The 20,640-nt window shown below is 29.6% G+C and overlaps 1 protein-coding gene across 1 annotated transcript; it reads right to left on the bottom strand.

The window, feature by feature from the left end:
* Window positions 1-3,137: 3,137 nt before the first annotated feature.
* LOC149238321 (peroxidase A2-like) lies at window positions 3,138-6,347 on the bottom strand. Its single transcript, XM_089366954.1, has 4 exons — window positions 6,097-6,347; window positions 4,364-4,555; window positions 4,083-4,248; window positions 3,138-3,776 (listed from the first exon to the last, which is right to left on the bottom strand). The coding sequence occupies exons 1-4, from the start codon at window positions 6,328-6,330 to the stop codon at window positions 3,367-3,369; spliced, it is 1,002 nt and encodes a 333-aa protein (XP_089223080.1). The 5' UTR covers window positions 6,331-6,347; the 3' UTR covers window positions 3,138-3,366.
* Window positions 6,348-20,640: the final 14,293 nt, after the last annotated feature.

The raw sequence follows: 20,640 nt of genomic DNA on the forward strand, positions 1-20,640 counted from the left end.
CACATTTGTTTTTGTTTACTCTTTTCCCTTAAAGAGTGATCGTCTCTGGATTTAAATTTATTTAGGATATAATTTTTTTTATACTTAATTTTCTACGGTACATATAACATTCATCATGCACTCGACAAACCATAATTTAAGTGTTGTATTAAAAAATAATAATAACAGCGATACACAAGACGACGATAATTAGGAACTCCATCAAGATATTTTCTTATGCTCATACCACCCAGTCTTTCTAGTGGGATCCGATGAAGATACCTACAACAGCTCAAGGTTGGAATGCATTAGGTTTGAAAAGGTTGGAATGCATTAGGTTTGAAAAGGATATAACCATGACCTGAGAATGATCGGCAGAAACTGAGGATTTATATGGAAAATTAGAATCTTCATTTAGTCATGTTCAGTTTACTTTTACAGGATGGATGGGTTGAGTTGTTACTTTAGAATGACTACAAATTAAATAGACAAGAAATAAATTTAACCGTGAAAATAGATTTAACATTATCAAAAATTTTAGAAGCACTTAAAATACTTAAGTTTGATGGTGGTAAACCAGGATATATTGAAAAAATATTTTAAATAGAATACTTATCTATAATATTTTCTCGGCAGATAAAAGCTGACAGAAACCCCTTCAAATCTTTCCAGCAAATCATTCCAAGAATTTGACCTAACTTAATTGTATATGGCTTGGCTTCAACAATTCCAACAACCCACTGAGAAATGCATGCCACGGAGAAATGTACAATGTTTTGCTTATAATAGATGGAGTGGTGGATGTTAGAATCCTGGATAAAGTGTTGTCTGTTGCAATCCTAGATAAAGTGGCAGAATCCAGGTTACAATCCAACTAATAAAACATAATATCCCTAATAAAGATACAATTCAACTAATAAAACATAATCCATCAACCCATTAGGTTACAATCCAACTAATAAAACATAATAGCCCTAATAACAAATGTAACTCCACTTCAACTTCATTATAGCTAATTAATTTAACAATATATGGAGTGGTGTATGTTTTTTTTTTTCTCCATAAGACTAGCTAATTATATTACAAAAAATCAAAAGTTACAGCAAAATTACACCAGAGCCATGGCTCTACATCTTCTGAGAGATTTTTCCCCATGATAGACCCTTCAGAGTAGCATCATTACAGAATTGGGACAACTGAATCGACATAGCCAGCGTTTGAATCGACACAATAAACATGTAATCCGCCACAATGGACATGTGAACCGACACGATGGACAGACAAAATGACACGATGGACACATAGACTGACACAGTGGACATATAGTCCAACATGGATGACACATAGACAAACCGACAGAGTGAGCAGTAAATCGACAAAGAGCATGAAAGACAAACAGAGAGTTGCTTTCCTGGCAGCGAGAGACAGAGTGACGGAAGTGCTAGTCCTCATCGGTTGTATGGGGCTCATCCTTCGCCGGTCCTTTGAGCTTCTGTGAGACCTCCATATCCGAGCGCAGCGACCTCTGAACCGGCTCACTGGGGCCAGCTTCCTCAGCTTGAGTGGCTTGGGGGGAGTCTGCTTTGGTTGGCCTCCGCATATCGACCGTGGGAACCTGCATATCAGTCACTGACACACCCAGGTTGTCCATAGGCCCTCTGAGAGCGCTACAGTGTTCCACCATGACGGAGACGATAAGAGTGTTGTTCTCCAGAGTGCAGGGGATCCGGTAGCGAACAGCCGGATGCTCCAAATGACCACAATCCGGAATGTCTCCCCACCCACGCACAGTGCCGCGTCCGACAAGTCTGTTCGAGCCTCTGTTATGCTCTGAAGTAATTTCCACCGAGGAGGAAGGCGAATTGACTTGTCGCTGAGTGGCAGAGCGGCCCCTGGAACCTCCCCGGCGACTGCTCATCCTGGGCCTCTCCCTTTGCATTGTCAAATTACCCGTCGGACAAGAATTCCTCTGAGGAATTGTGAACTGAGCCAGAGAATGTTCCACCTCTGCCAACGTATGCTCGGATTTCTTGCAGGAATGAATCCAGGCGACCTGGGGAGCGAAGATATTGAGCGCCATATGCCTCGATCGTAGCTGCACAATGAATGCCCTCTGAACCAGCAATAAAACCAAGTTAACTGAGCCTCCCATCGCATTTAATTCAGTCGCGTTTTGGAATGTCGTGGCTCGTCCGGGCTTACACCTACCCACGTGACGAACCACACTCGACACCTGCCCATCACGCCGCTTCATTACCCGCATCCGGGATGGAGTGGTGTATGTTACAATGCACATTACAATCCATTAGATGGAGTGGAGGGTGTTACAATCCAAGTTACAATCCATATTGTTTAATTTTAATTTATTTTTATTTTTTCTCGGTAATTAACATATGTGCCTACCAGCAACAACAAACTTTTGATTCATTTTAAGTAAATGTTTTGCCAAGTAGGCATATCTTGGAGGCCAAAGTGATTACACACCATTTACCTAATGAACTGGACAAAACCATTAGAGAATGTGAAAATTTTTAACTTTTAATCACAATTTGACAACCACATAGTAATGAATAACAGGTAATTTGAAACGCTGATCCACCTTGCCCTTATTCCTACACGTTTTAGCATGCAAATGTTTAAGAATATAAAATGACTTTTTTTCATAGTGATATTTGAAACTAAATTTTTTATTTCATTTTCTCTAAATCCAATAAGTGGAAATTAATAAGAGGAACAATAAATTTTTAATCATGATTTGGTAAAAAATTAATTTAAACAAGGTTTAAATAGATTATTTAATTATGCAAAGAAGTTATCATTTTCAATTTCATTCCTTGATAGAGTGGCAACTACCAAAATAAACTGGCATCTTTCAATTTAAACCATTCCATCAAAAAATTAATTAGCAAACAAATTAAAATGACTAATTCCAATAAAAACTCTTATCAACCTAATTAATAATATTAAAATACTATTTTTTAATAATGTACTTGTAAACCAATTACTCGATGGATTTTTATTTTTATATATATATATCACTACACAACTTTCATATAAACAATGTTCCACAAACTTAAACATTTGGAAATCAAGAAATTGATGATATTTTACATATAATACAACACAATAGTACTTATTCATAATGTTCAAATACATGTGAAAACAATTACAATGTGAGGGACTCGTACTATATGTATGTAGACCTTCGTTTATTGTACATGACTGCACAAAGTTCTATATAGACAACTCTCCACTAACTTAAACCTGCCAAACCCATTTGCGATGAAGAAGATGCCTAGTACTAACTATACCACTACTATCCATCTACGCAATTACCTACACCAAGTACTCATATATTTGTTTGTGAGCAAGTGGACCTAGACGTTCTTAATCTACTACCCTGCAGTTTTTGCGAATCTGACCATTAGTACCAGTGAGGGGGCTAATGTTTCCCATCTTTATCATGGACGCAACGAAATCATGAGAGAAGGTGAATGGATTGTTGCTGTAAGTGTCTACCAGGGACCTGGTGGAAGCGTCGGTGGCATAAAGTTCTTGATCAGACTGGAGAAGCCCACTATTATTCTGCAAATCCTTGAAATAATTGTTGTCGAACCAGTCTTTCGACGCGCGATCAAGAGGCGCGAGCGTGTTGTTATCTCCAGATACTGGGCACAGAGTCTGAAGATCGGTAAGGAATGTCGGTGAGATGCTGGAGTCTGGGCTACCCGTGTTATTGAAATCGAATAGTCGGTTATTAAACGTGACACATCGGGCGCGTCCAATGGTGTGACCCCCTGAGTTACACAAAATGTTATAATAATGGTCAGCTAGGGTTCAAGAATCCAGAAATATGGAAAAACATGTACTAAATTTTAGGGAAGAAGTTAATGGCTATCTTATCTTGATTGCTAATTTTTAGAATATTTCCGAATGGAATACATAATGAGGTCAATCTTTTAATCTCATTTATCTTAATCTAATTTAAGAATATATTTTTTTTCTAAATAGGTAATCTGGACATAAATTTAACACTTAGAAATATTCCTGAATCTCCCTACTCATATATGAAAATCACCAAATAATCCGGAATAAAGATTGACCTGACAGAGCAACAACGTCAGTGGTGTTAAGCCCAACAGCTTCAAATTTAGAGATAATTTTATCTAAGGTGTCAGTGGGAAATGGAAGGTGCTCGTTCGCCGCAGACTGGTTGGCAGTTGTGCTGTCCCTTCTGCCTAGCAGGACTTGCCAGAATGGACCTCCGCTCTGCAAATATAGTTGAGAAGGATTTACTCTTTAGAAAGCTCTAATTTCTTGGAAATACACAGTCCATGAAAAAACATAGGCGGTGAAGAAATGGAATTGAATAGAATATATATACCAGAAACACCGAGGTGCGAGCTGCGATAGCGAGGATATCTGCGCAGGACACAGTTTGGTTGCATTGGTTCTCCAAAGCTGCCTTCGCCGCATCTATAACATCGAGTCCTCGTATTGAATTATTATTAGGGAGAGCCATATGTTCCCCCGTGAACGTTGCATTATCATCCAGCATGACTGATCCATCGCAGCCCTGCACATAATTGCAACACAAGTTACATATATTCAAGTACTATTTTTATCTCAATGGTCTCTTTTGGAAGGCTTGAAGTAAAAAAAAAAAAAATTAGCTCATTGGAGGTCATAATATTCTTAAAATGAACCACCTTAAATTCAGTGATATCCAAAATAAATATGGTAAAATAAGCTATATATTATTTAAAAGAGATAAATTATATATATGATTATCAAATAATGGACTTTGTAAATCACAAATTTTAAAATATTTAAAAAATATAATAAATATGAATAAAATCAAATTTATGGAAATCTGATAAACATAAGTGAAATCAAATAATTATTCATCAAATAACTGACCCCAACTGACTTTACTTTTCCTTAGGATCTACAAAAATTTCTATAATCAATATTTTCAAGAGCTGTTATTGCTATTGTGAATGTTTTCGTTCATAAATAAGAGTATGCATGAGTTAGTATTGTAAACAATTATTCATCAAATAACTGACCCAACTGACTTCGCTTTTCCTTAGGATCTACACAAATTTCTATAATCAATATTTTCATTCATTGATAAGAAGAGCTGTTATTGCTATTGTGAATGTTTTCATTCATGAATAAGAGTATTTATGAGTTAGTATTGTGGTGGATGAATAAGAGTATGTATGAGTTAGTATTGTGGTGGATGAAATGAAAAAAAAAAATAGAAAGAGTTAGTATTGTGGTGGATGAAATGAAAAAAAAAAATAGAAAAATAAATAAAAGAGGTTTGTTTTTTAATAAATTATTGGTTATTTTTATTTTTTATTTTTTAACAATAATGATTTAATGACTTAGTTAGGGCTGAGACTTTTAGAAATAATCATGAATTGAGTTAAACTCTTTAAGGTGGCTTACTCTTTGAGCATGTCATGTGAGAGAATCGAACTTGGGTCTATTTTTACTCAACCACTTGGTCTATGTTACTTATCAAAATTTGGTATAAATAATAAATAAAACAATTGTAAAGAATTAGAGTGAAAACATTCAAAATTTGAAATTAATATAATAAGTTGAAGTTAAAGTAATAGTATTTTTAGTGATATTTAAGAATTTAATGAATATAAACTAAATTAATTGTTGTTTCACTTATAATTAAATTTTAAAATATTTCCAAAATTTACCATCTAAATTTAAATTAATCAAATTTCTATTTATTAAATTATAATATATTCCCAAAATTTCCAATCAAAATAACATAGCATGACCATATCAACCTATAAATCAACTTAGAGTAATTATAAAGATGGAGAAATTAAGTTAATTATTTACCTTATTCATATTTATCAAGCTATAAATCAACTGAAAGTGATTATAAAGATTATAAATATAAAGAAACTAAGTTAATTATTTAACGTTATTCTTATTTATCAGATTGTAGAATATTTTTCCAAAATATACCATGAAAATTTAACTTATCTGATCTGTTGAACTCTAAAACATACCCAAAATCTGCAATGAACCATGTGAACCTAATTAAATGAATCAATATCTGAACAAAAAAACTGAAAAACTTACGTTTACAAAGCAATCATGAAAGTGTAATCGGAGAAGAGAGGCGGCCATGCGTGTTTCATTAATGATTGCTTTCTGAACAACACCGAACACAATATTATTGACGTTGGGGCATGAGGTCTCATAAAAAGTAGTCGTCAACTGAGCGTTGATTGTAAGCGCACAGAGGCTCAGTACGGCAAAGCTCACAAACATCAACAACCTTCTCGTCATTTTCTCTGCGCAACGTCGTACCATAATTGCTTCTTCAACGTCGTTCTTGCTTGACGAGATTCAGTCTGGTTTTACGTTCTAATTTATAGAGACGAGATTCAGTGGAGGGATGACTACAGCTCAACTGACGGCGACTGTGTGCTTACCCGCGCGCCCGCCCCCCATTATCTCTGGCAGCAAATAGGAATGGAGAAAGGAGAATCCACGTCTGCTATCACTGACGCTCGGATTAAAAGATTCAGACGGCGGCGGGGCTCTCGCCCCTGTGACACGGAACTGAAATAAACAAATGTTCACTGTGTCGAAATCAATTATAACTCTTCCACTTAACAAGAAATAGATGTGGCAGATACATGAGCCTTGGCGGAATCTGCCCTAAACACATTATCTGTTCTTTAATGGAAGGTGGTAGCGTGACGTGATCGCCAGATTCCCTAAAATGCATTTCTACATCACTCCCAATCTCTCGATCCATTATGCTCTGTTTTGTTAGGAAGAAAAATGAAATACGATTCGCAAAAATAATTTATTTGCACCAGTTTAAAGCTGACATGCTATTTTAAATTTAATAACATTTTTCATCTTTCTTTCCCTTACGCCATCTCCCACTCTCTCTGAGTCGTCTGATTCAAAACGATGTTGAAGAAGCACTTTAGGTAATAATAATATAAAGGAATGTCGGCAATTTGTTTTAATAAATAGATTTGATGTTAATAAAAATGAGAGCTTAGGTTTATAATATTAATTTTTCCGTTTTTATATTAATTTTATGGGTTTTAAATATTAATTTTTTGGATTTATAATATTAATTTATAGGGATTATAAAGTCAGGAAAATAATATTAAATTTTAAAAATATGAATTCTTATATTAATAAATTTAATGAATTGATATTGTAAATTTAAAGAAATAATATTAAATTCCAGAAAAAAAATTTGTAGGTAATTTGAACCAGTGACTTATCACAAGGAGTGGCTTAACAGTGCAACCATTTACCGTCAATCTAAAGCCCCATGGGCAACTTCGAGAATATTTATAGTAAGTTTGTAATATTAATAATCTCTTGGGTTTTTAATATAATCCCAAGTGTTTTTAATATTAATTTGTTGCTTTTAATGAGTTTTTAGGTTTGTAATATTAGTAATTCCTTGGATTTTTATTTTAATTCTTTTGATTTATTATTATTTCTTTGGATTTTAATATTTATTTCTTGGGTTTATTAATTTCTTAGTTTATTGATCTTTTGGGTTTATAATATTAATTCCATTGGTTTCTTAATTCTTTGGGTTTATAATATTAATAATCCCTTGGGTTTATGATTCTTTGACTTTATAATCTTACAATTTTTTATATTAATCTTAGATTTAATATATTAATATATTAATTTAACATATTACATTTATAATATAGTATAACATATATTAAAATCCTCTTAAAATTTTTTATATTAATCTTAAATTTAATATATTAATATATTAATTTAACATATTAGATTTATAATATAGTATAACATATATTAAAATCCTCTCTATTTAAACAAATTTAAACACAAGGGAAAAAATATATTCACTACTTTACACTATAATAAAATACATTTTAGATTATAATTCTATTTTAGATTATAATCCTGAATGACAAATGAAAATTGTTCTTAATACCGATGAATTTTTTATATATATATACTTTTAAAATTAAATGGCATTGTCAAAAAAAATCATAATTTATCAGATTATATATTTTAATTTACAAAAATTCAATTTATAAAATTGAATCAAATCAAATCATCCCATACTAATTATCTCTATCATGTCATCTCCACCCTGCTAACTTAGTTTAATACTAAATACGAACTCGTTATAGTATCAAATCATCCGTTCATCTAAAATAATCACTACTTTAGAATTTAAAATGTACACAAACAATATCTCATTCCTATGTGTGAGACTGGTGTTATAGTGCAAAATCATATTTACTATGCATTAGTTCATGTAAAAACGCGTTTCAAGACTACCCAAATATATGTTTTTAGTAATTATGGTAAAATTAAATTTAAATTTAATAATGTTATTGTTATTATTATTATAATTTTTATAAAATTAAATTTAAATTTAATATTATTAATATTATAATTTTTAAATATATATTTTAATTTAATTGATTTTTTTAATGTTCGTTCATTAAAACAAACATAAAACATTTTTTTATGTACAATTTTAATATCAATGAACATTTTCTTTAGCCAAACTCAATTATGTCAAATATAAATATTTCTTTTCTTTTATACAATTTCAATATCAATCCCACCAATTGCCTTAACTAAATTCATAAAAAAAACACAGTCCACATTTGTAATATTCAATCTAAGTAAAATGATTATTTCTTTCTCATTGCTCCAATTAATAGTCATTAAATCAATGCGAAACATAACTAGATATCACATTTTTTATGATTATTTCTCTCATTGCTCCATTAATAGTTATTAAATCAATGCGAAACATTACTAGATATCACATTTTTATCATCAACCATTGTTATTTTACATTTAGTGGAATCATTTTACTAACTTACAACTGATTAATTTCATTTTGTTCTCTTCCATATACTTTGACTTCATGGCATGAAGAATAATAAAAAATGTTTATTGAATTGTTTTCAAATATAAAAGCTAAGCACTTATTATTTATTTATATTAGGTTATACTTACAAAGTTGTCTTCGTTCATTACTTATTATTTATATTAGGTTATGCTAACAAAGTTTCTTCCTTCATTTCTTAAACCTCGTGCTGAATTATATTGAAGTGTTTATAAATTTATAATTTATTATTATAAACATTTTACAAAAAAAAAATTATAATTCACATGTGTTTATCATTTAGTATTTCACATGTGTTTATTTTAATTAATAAATGAAATGGATTTTTCCAAAAAAAATCTAGTAAATTTTAGATAAAAATTATAAAAAATTTAAACATAATAATTTAAAATTATTAATATATATCAAAATATTTATTCCATAATATATCTCTTTTTTTTTTAAACTAAAAAATTCATAAAAATTAATTAAATTATCTTTATTTTAAATTATTATTATTAATTATAAAAAGAATTAGTATATATATATATATATATATATATATATATATATATATGTGTGTGTGTGTGTGTGTGTGGAACAAGATTAAATTTATTTTCACTTTACCATGGAAATTATTAATTTATAAATAGACTTTGTTACAATACCATGGCTTATCAATATAGCATGTCCAAAAAGAGACATGACTCATTCATATGACACTTGTTTATATGACTTTTTTTTAGTTAATAAATTTAATTAAAAGGTAAAAAGACACTAACTACTTTGAAAATAAATCTCAACTATTGAATTGTGTATAGGTTAAATCCCTACTATAATTATTGATAATTAAATTAAAATTATAGAAGCACTACATGTATGGAAATAGTAAATATAATATCATTTATGAGAGTGTATACATAAAATGTTATATTTTAAGTTGAGTAAATCCCTAGTTGTTGCATATACTAAGTTTAATCTTTATATATCCATTTATTAATCTATGTCAAGGAAGGACTCTAGCCATCTATTTTTCTTTAGCATCAACCAATGTAACTTATGATGTTGAACACTAAAAAATAAATATTTTTTTTTTTAATATTATTAAAAAATTATTTTTCAAACATTTGATTGGATCATAAATTGTGATTTTTTTCTTATATTTTACAGGAAACCTATCCTGAATAAAATCTTTGAAAATCTTTGAAAATAACTCATATTCAGATAACGTAATAGTCTAACTTATAGACAAAATAACATTTTTCACTGAATTCACCAAAAATGGAAATTTTTTGTTGTTTAAAATACATTTTTGAATGGTAAATAGATTCAACACCCTGGAAACCCCAGGGCAATCAAATTATGAATATTAAAAAAAATTAACTCATACTTTTAAAAATCTTTGTCGGATTTTGATTAAAATTAGCTAGAAAAAATGTCGTGAAAAAGGCCATTTCATTTATGAGTTAGAATATGCCCATATTTGTACTATCAATTACTTGCCACCATAATTTAAGCCAATCTTTGCATTAAAAATGGATATGAATAAGATGTAAATAAATATACTTACCAAGAGTTACTTCCTACCATTTGACTAAAATTGTAAATGTGTACTACTAACCAAAATTTATACTTTATCCACTTAGCATATCAATTTAGTAAGCATTTGATTGGACCATAACTTTGAAGGTCTTAGTGCAACCTTTGTGCATTGAAATATTTATCGAAATAAATATACCTACCCAGAGCTTTTTCTTACCATTAGTTATGCTTTCTTCGAAGCTTTAACATGTAGGAGTAAAAGTGTAAATGTGAGAACTTAGTAGTTGTTGCTACCCACCAAAAAACTATGTAAGTCCTTATCCCTTTAGGAAATTAAAGGATGAAGGTTTTTCATGTTTGAACATAAACAATTTTTCTTATTTTGTATAATATTTTTAGGAATCTAAAAAATGATAATATTTCGTTTATATATTTAAAACAACATGACAAATAAAAGAAGCTTCCCCAAACAAATAAATTAAACAAGTATGCTACATGGTTGGTTTAGGTAGTTACTTCCAACATTCCCCTGCCTTATAATTTTTGAATCATATTCTTTGCTTTACAATTTTAGAATCTAAACGGTTTCCCTAACCATTCACATGCAAATTTTGATTTTGGTTTTGTCGTTCTCTTTTCAACTATTTAAATGTAGTTAATGCCACTATCACTGCAAAACATCAAATTATTCATTGATAGTAAGTATTGATATGAATATGCCATTATGGGTTTCTGCGTTTTCTTCAGAAAAAATCTTATAAACATCTTGGTTTCTTTTATTCATCGTGACATATATGTACAAAGTGTTTTATATTGTTTCTTGGGTTATTTTAATTTGTCAATCTTTCTCTACATTACAACATGTTTTCATATTTTCTGTTCTTTCATATACGGTTTAGGGTTGTTTTGGTTTTGTAATCTATTTGATATTTTGAGCATCAACCAACATTTTATCATAAATTTGTTTTTTATAAGAAATTGGGGTGTTTTTGAATTGTAGCCTTATGGTGTCTGTGACTTCAAGAAATCTAGAATATTGCAACAATTAGAGATCTTATAACTCTATCATTCTCTACAAAAGAATTTTGATAGTCACATAGGTTTTTGAATAGATGTTTTAGCTAACACAGTAGATTATATAAGAATTTAGGGTTTGATGTTTCCTTGTATGCATATATAATAATGTGCTCCTATGGACAATGTGAAGATAACGTTTATTAGAAGAAAAATACTTTTCATTTTCTTAGGTTGTAATGTCGATGCAAAGAGAAGTGTTGTCCAAGGTGAATTGGTACCCATAGTTTTTCTTCTGTTACTTCTGTAACATCTCCGATAGATTTAAAAATAACTTTTTTAACAAAGTTCAACACAACTATTAAGTATTAGGTTCAAAATGATTTGATGCCATAGCTATTTACAAGAATTTTCTCCATCTCATTATATTCCATTCCAAATTAATTGATTTTTGTCGAATTGCAGCATGGAGATGGTTGGCGCTATTGATCAAAATGATCCTATCTTTCTCCTCCTAAGACATGGTTAACCAAACTAAAATTTCTCATATTTAAATTTACCTTTTCATATCCAAACCTCATGGTCATCCTTGATTGATATCATCCTTCTGCTTCCATGATTTTTAAATATTTGTGTAATGATTTTTCATTATTAAGCTTCATATATGAAAAGCACCTAAAATTAGAATCTTTGAAAATAGCTCATACTCAGGTAAATAACATATTCATCAATGATTGTCTACCATAATTGAAGTAATTGCATAAAAAATGAATAGGAATAAGATGGAAGTAAATATACCTAAATAACATATTCATCAATGATTGTCTACCATAATTGAAGTAATTGCATAAAAAATGAATAGGAATAAGATGGAAGTAAATATACCTACGAGGAGTTATTGCTTACGATTATTTATGTTTTCTTCAACGCTTTAATATGTAGGAGTAGAATTGTAAACATGCAAACTTACTAGTGTTACTACTCACCAAAAAAATATGCAAGCCCTTATCCTTTAGTAGACAATTATATTTTCCACTTAATTCATCGATTTGCACTTTTTCCGAAAACATAATATCCACTCAAAATTCGATTTAACTATTGACTACTATTAATTTAATATTGAAAAATGTATAAATTTTTATGCATTTAAAAAAAACATAATTTCTAACTTATTTAACAACAACTAAATTACCTTGCAACATTTTAAAAAAAATACTCTTGATGTAATGTATTATCTAACCAAAATTGTACTCTAAAAAAAATTGAACATAATTGATGTACTAGTAATAGTTCTCAAATCTAGTGATATGTTATGTATTCACATATGTTATTTAATACAAGGCATGATCAATTATACGGTCCACTTTACGATCTGGGTGATCATCTAAGACCATCTCAGGCATTGCCTTCATAGTACTTGATTCAAAGACATAAATTTTGATGTATTTTTGAGCATTCTCGTGCCTTTTTTTATGGTGCTCAAGCCCACTGGTAATGAATGTGAATTATTTTGTAAATTATCTTTGAAAAGAAAAACTAAAACAAATAAATAGGAGAAAAGTTATTTAAGTTATTTAGGATGGTTTCAACCCGATATTTTTTATTTTCAAATAGCTAATTTATTTTCAAATAATTATTTCTAATTAAGTTAAAATTAAGAATTTATTTTCATAATTTTATGATATTTTTACAAATAATCGTAAAACACATAATTAAACACATAATTTTTCATACATCGTTATCATCATTTTAGCCGATATATATGGATTACCATTATTTTTTTATTAATAAAAATTAGATATAATTATATGTATTGTTTTTTATTATATTAATATCATTTTTCATTCTATTTTTAAAATAATGTAAATCAATTTGTTTTTCATATATATGAAACATTTACATATATAAAGCCATCGAATAAAATTAAATCATATTTGGTTTACCAAAAATTCTCGTACATCTTAAAAATATATTCACAAAATTTTATGTTCCTGATTATCCAAAAAAAATCATATTTAATTCATAAAACAACTACAATTATCAATATTTTAGATCCCTATGCCTTATGTTCTCTAAGTTGGTTTCGTGTATGCAACTTCCATTTAACACTCTTCTCAACATTAAAATGGTAGAGACCATCTTCCATATATCCCTCCACAAAGTTTGCTAATATAAAAATTGAGATAAAACACCATGATTGATATTAATTAGTTATATGTATTACTCGCTAATTATAGTACGGTATTTAGACTTAGATTTATGCAAATTGACTATCTTCCATATATCCCTCCACAAAGTTATGCTGATACAAAAATTGAGATAAAACACCATGATTGATAGTAATTAGTTATATGTATAATTTGCTATTTATAGTACGGTATTTAGACTTAGATTTACACCAATAAAGAGAAGAGAAGGTTAAACTTTATGAAACACATTTTGTATCGCAAAAGTTATTATGATAAAAAAATTGTGACAAAACAATATCGTTATATTAATTATTTATATATAGTATTTGTTATGTATTATATGATAGTCAACTATTATACAAATAAAGAAGAGATAAGATTAAACTTGATTAGATGCGTTTTGTATCCAATTTATCTGGAAAAGCTTAACTATAAAAGAGGCAAAATACAATTGGATTAATACCTAGTTTTTATTAAGCATTTTATAAAATAGTTAATTGTGCTATATTTTTATAGAAATGTATTTTTAAATTTAATTTTATTCAAAATTTAATAAAAAGTTATTGGAATTATAATTTTAAATTATGTAGTCTTTACCATTCAAATGTTTGAAAGATTTAAAAAAATATTTATATAATCAAATATATAGTTTTAATTATTTCAAAAAATATATTATAATAAAAAATAAAAATAAAAGTGTTACTTTAATATGATTTTATATATATATATATATATATATATGACAATTATGTTGTTTTTATTTTCGCACGTATTCTATATTACTTAATATTAGGTATGATATGTATGGGTTCAACAATCATGCAAATTAGCACAATCATATTAAAAGTATTAATGTGGTTGGTATACGTCGAATTCTTCACTTGTATATACCATTGATTAATATACCATTTGTATCTACCAAAAAAACACTATGACAATAAAAATTATTATTATTATCATTATAATTAATAATTATTATTTGTTTATAATAATATTTATTTAATATTTAATATTATTTATTATTATTTAATTTGAAATGACGTAATATAAATATAAACCCTAGGAATATGAACCCTTAGATTAATAAGCTCTAGGGATTCATATTATAAACCCAAAATAATAATAAAACCAAGAGGTTAATACTAAAACCCCAAGAGATTATAAACCCAAGGGAATAATATTAACCCAACGGATTATTACTAAAAACCCTAGGGTTTATATTCCCTTAGGCTTATAGTATTAATCCCTTGGGTTTACAATATCAATCTGTTGGGTATATTAATCTAAGTGTTCAGATTCCTAGGTATAATATTATTCATAGTTTTATAATATTAATCTCTTAAGTTCATTATAAATCATGGTTAATCAAGGGTTTATATACCTTGGATTTATAATATTAGTCCCTTGGGTTTAATAATATCGGTCCCTTCGATTTATAATACCTTGGGGTTTCAGTATTAACCCTTGGGTTTATAATATCAATCCCTTCGGTTTACTAATGTAAGGGTCCATATTCCTAGGGTTTAATACTAAAACCCCAAGGGATTATGAACCAAAAACAATAATATTAACCCAAGGGATAATAAACCCAAGGTATTAATACTAAAAACCCAAGGAATTATTAACCCAAGGGAATAGTATTAAGCCCTAGGGATTAATATTATAGACACAAGGTATATAAACCCTAATAAAAATATTATAAACCCTAAAATAAATATGGTTGACAATGGTTGATTTGCATTTTGAGACAATATTATAAACCCTTGGACCATGGTTGACCATGATTGATTTCAAATCAAGATAATATTTTTCACAATGTGATAGTGGACCATGCTTGACAATGGTTGATTCTCGTATTAAGACAATATTTGTCACAGTGCGATGTTGGACCATGGTTTACCATGATTGAATTTATAAAACATGGTAGACAATGGTTGTCTATGGTTGACCATAGTTGACCATGATTGATATTACAAACCCAATGGAATAATTAACCCTAGGGATCAATACTAAAAACCTAAGCGAATAAAATTAAACCCTAGGGATTGATATTATAAACCCAAGGGATAAAAATTATAAACCCAAGGTATATAAACCCTAAGATAATTATTATAAACACTACAACAAACATGGTTGAGCATGGTTAATTTCCATATTGAGACAATCCTTGTCACAATGTAACATTGGACCATGGTTGACAAAAATTGATTTTCATATCGAGACAATCTTGGTCACAATGTGACATTGGACCATGGTTGACCATGGTTAATTTCCATATTGAGACAATATTTGTTGCAATTTGACATTCGACCATGGTTGACTATGATTAATACTATAAACCCAAGGGATTGATATTATAAAACCAAGTGAATAATAAACCCAAGGGATTAATACTAAAACCCCAAGGGATTGTGAACTCAAGGGACAAATATTGTAAACCCAAGGTATATAGACCCTAAGATAAATATTATAAACACTAAAATAAACATGCTTGAACATGGTTGATTTTTATATTGAGAAAATCCTTATCACTAAGTGACATTGGACCATGGTTGACCATGGTTGATTTACATATCGAGACAATCTTTGTCATAATGTGACATTGGACCATGATTGACCATGGTTGACTTTCATATCAAGACAATCTTTCTCACAATGTGATGTTCGACCATGGTTGACCATGATTTTCCATGATTGTCCATGACTTTTATATGGAGACAATTTTTGTCACAATGCGACATTCAACCATGGTTAACCATGGTTGGCTATGAGTGACCATTATTAACCATGATTGATATTATAAACCCAAGGGATCGATATTATAAATCCAAGGGATTAATACTAAAACCCAAAGGGATTATGAACCAAAGGGGAAAATATTAAACCCAATGGACAAATATTAAAAACTCAAGGCATATAAACCCTAAGATAAATATTATAAACACATGGTTGACCATGGTTTATTTTCATATTGAGACAATTATTATCACAATGCGACGTTAGACCATGGTTGACCATGGTTGATTTACATATCGATACAATCTTTGTCACAATGTGACGTTAGACCATGGTTGACAATGGTTGATTTTCATATCAAGACAATCTTTGTCACAATACAATGTTCCATGATGGAAGCCCATATAGATTTTCATATTGAGATAATTTTGTCACAATGCAACATTCAAGACCATAGTTGATTTACATATCGAGACAATCTTTGTCACAGTGTGACGTTGGACCATGGTTAACCATGATTGATTTTTATATCAAGACAATCTTTGTCACAATGTGACATTCGACCATGGTTGGCCATGTTTCATTCTATAAACATGGTTGACCATGATCAACCATGGTTGACCATGATTTTCATATGGAGACAGTTTTTGTCATAATGCGATATTCCACCATGGTTGACCATGACTCGCTATTATTGACCTTAATTGACTAGGATTGATATTATAAACCTAGAGGAATAATAAACCCATGGGATTAATATTATAAACCCAAAGGAATAATAAAACCAATGGATTAATACTAAAACCACAAGGGATTATGAACCCAAGGAGATAATATTAAACCCAAGGGAAAAATATTATAAACCTAAGGTATATAAACCCTAATATAAATATTAAAAACACATGGTTGACCATGGTTGATTTTCATATTGATACAATACTTATCACAGTGTGACGTTAAAGCATGGTTGACCATGGTTGATTTAAATATCGAGACAATCTTTGTCACAATGCGACATTAGACCATGGTTGACCATGGTTATTTTCATATCGAGATAATCTTTGTCACAATGTGATGTTAGAACTTGGTTGACCATGGTTGATTTTCATATCGAGACAATGTTTGTCACAATGCAATGTTGGACCATGGTTGATTTTCATATCGAGACAAAATTTTTTGCACCGTGACATTCAACCATGGTTAACCATGATTGTCCATGATTGTCCATGATTGTCCATGACTTTCATATGGAGACAATTTTTGTCACAAGGTGACATTCGACCATGTTTAACCATGGTTGCTTATGATTGACCATGATTAGCCATGACTAATAATCTAAACCCAAGGGATCGATATTATAAATTCTCAAATAAACAGGGTTGATCATGTTTCATTCTATAAAACATGGTTGACCACGATCAACTATGGCTAACCATGGTTGACCATGATTGTCCATGATTTTCATATGGAGACAATTTTTGTCACAATTCGACATTAGAGACCATGGTTGATTTACATATTGAGACAATATTTGTCACAATACAACGTTGGACCATGGTCGACCATGATTGATTTTCATATCAAGACAATCTTTGTCACAATGTGACATTTGACCATGTTTGACCATAATTGACCATGGTTGACCATGATCAACCATGATTGTCCATGATTTTCATATGGAGACCATTTTGGTCATAATGCAATATTCGACCATATGACTCACTATGATTGACCATGATTGACCATGATTGATATTATAAACCCAATGGATTATGAACCTAAGGGGATAATATTAAACCCAAGGGACAAATATTATAAACCCAAGGTATATAAATCCTAAGACAAATATTATAAACATATGATTGACCATGGTTGATTTTCATATCAAGACAATTTTTATCGCAATGAAATGTTAGACCATGGTTGATTGCGGTTATATCGAACCAATTTTTGTCACAATGTGACGTTATATCATGGTTGACCATGGTTTATTTTTATATCGAGAGAATCTTTATCGCAATGTGACGTTAGACCATGGTTAACCAAGGTTGATTTTCATATCGAGACAATCTTTGTCACAATGCGACATTGGACTATGGTTTTTTATGGCTGACCATGGTTTATTTTCATATCAAGGCAATCTTTGTCACAATGCAACGTTCGACCGTGGTTGACCATGATTGTCCATGATTTTAATATGGAGACAATTTTTGTCACAATGCAACATTCGACCATGGTTGACCATCGCTAGCTATGATTGACCATGATTAAACGTGATTGATATTATAAACCCAAAGGATGGATATTATAAACCCAAGAGATTAATACTAAAACTCCAAGGGATTATGAACTCATGGGAATAATATTAAACCCAAGTGACAAATATTATGAACCTATGAAATTAATATTATAAACCCAAGGTATATAAACCCTAAGATATTAAATACCCTTGAATAAAGATGGTTGGTCATGGTCAACCATGGTCCAACGTCGCATTGTGACAGCAATATAAACTCGATATTTTGCGAGCCATGACAAAGCATGATTCAAAAAATTCGATAGTACATCGAAATTTAGGTCCTTAATGGATTTTTCCAAAAAATTAGACAAAACATATTCATTTGTTTTAAATTACTTTTTTTCCTCTATTTTTTATTAGTGTTATAATAATTTATTTTTAGATATAATATTTTTTTGTTTATTCTATTTTTTATGGGTGAAATAATAATTTCAATTTTCTTATATAATATTTTCTTTTTCTATTTTCTTATGGATGGATAATAATTTTTTATATAATATTTTTTTTTCTATTTTCTTATGGATGGATAATAATTTTTTATATAATATTTTTTTTTCTATTTTCTTATGGATGGATAATAATTTTTAATTAAAATTTTCAATTTTGTATTTATGAGATGCTGCAATATTTTTATATTTTTTTATTAAAAATGTTTTTAATTTTTTTTTTTTTTTTTAATATTAATTTTCATTTTCAATATCTTAATATTATTAATAAAATTCTCAATATTAATTTTTAACCCAAAAAAATATTACATTTTTCATATCTATTTATTAACTTTTGACCAATTCAAAAGTAATCAAAAAATCGTAGTCAAAATATCACAAAACACATCTTTAGGAGGTTGAAGTTGGTTTGCTATGTAAAATTCATTGAATAGCAAATGTTTTTAGATTTCTTTTATTTTAATATTAATTGTCATTTTCAATATCTTAATATTATTCATAAAATTCAATATTAATTTTTAACCCAAAAAAAATACTACATTTTCCATATCTATTTATTAACTTTTGACAAATTCAAAAGTAATCCAAAAAAAGCGTAGTCAAAATATCACAAAACACATCTTTAGGAAGTTGAAGTTGGTTTGCTATGTAAAATTTATTGAATAGTACGCTTCATCATCACAGTTCTCCACTAACCTGCAACCCTTTCGATGTATTCTAAGCGTTTGCTTTCGTAGTGTTCGAGGGGAATTCCGAATTTATAATCAAATATATATTCTAAATTTATATGATCAAATATATAATTTAAAATAAGTAAATAAATCGATCCAAGAAAAGAAAAAAGCGTTACTTTAACATGATTAAATATTAAAAACAAAAACATAAGACTATTAAATTGTGTTGTTTTTATTTCCACACGTATTCTATATTACTTGTTATCAGATACTATACGCATGGCTTCCACAACCATGCAAACAAATTAAATCAAGAGGGCTCATACAACACTTTAAATATGTGGTTTTGCTCCAACGAGGAATCGTTCCCTCCCAAAAAAGCGCAGTTTAATTTGCTTATCTTATAAAATGGTACTTTTTATTCATTTGTTTGGTCTTTCTATGATAAGTTGGATTTGTAGCCAAATGTAGAGTACTTTGACTATCATAAAATATAATTATATTGTTTTTCATTCTTCCCAGTTCACTAAGAAGACCCTTCAACAAAATTGCCTCTTTGCGAGTATGTGAGACAACAATTTACTCTGCCTCTATGGAAGATAAAACAACTATTTCTTGAATCCTTGACATCCAACTAATGGATCCCCCTGCAAGTGGAAAGACATACCCTAAAGTAGACCTTGTCTTGTCCAAATCACCTGCAAAATTTGAATCAACATATACATTAACATAGTCATCACAACCATTAAAGGTGATGCAATAATCATTGGTGCCTCTAAGATACTGAAGCATCCATTTCATTGCAACACAATTATGTTTTTCCAAATTTTCCATGAACTTACTAACAAGGTCCACTATATGT

This window comes from Pinus tabuliformis, chromosome 8 (assembly GCF_031772625.1).
Source record: "Pinus tabuliformis cultivar Carrire ecotype Pingquan chromosome 8, CPIR1, whole genome shotgun sequence".
In the NCBI taxonomy this organism is placed as follows: domain Eukaryota; kingdom Viridiplantae; phylum Streptophyta; class Pinopsida; order Pinales; family Pinaceae; genus Pinus; species Pinus tabuliformis.

What these genes read in the sequence shown, in the direction of transcription:
- LOC149238321 (XM_089366954.1), bottom strand. Translation starts at nt 6,330, where the DNA reads ATGGTACGACGTTGCGCAGAGAAAATGACGAGAAGGTTGTTGATGTTT. An exon ending in TTCATGATTGCTTTGTAAAC is followed by an intron (nt 4,556 to 6,096) that starts GTAAGTTTTTCA and finishes AATTATGTGCAG; the next exon opens with GGCTGCGATGGATCAGTCAT. An exon ending in TGACGTTGTTGCTCTGTCAG is followed by an intron (nt 3,777 to 4,082) that starts GTCAATCTTTAT and finishes TGTGTAACTCAG; the next exon opens with GGGGTCACACCATTGGACGC.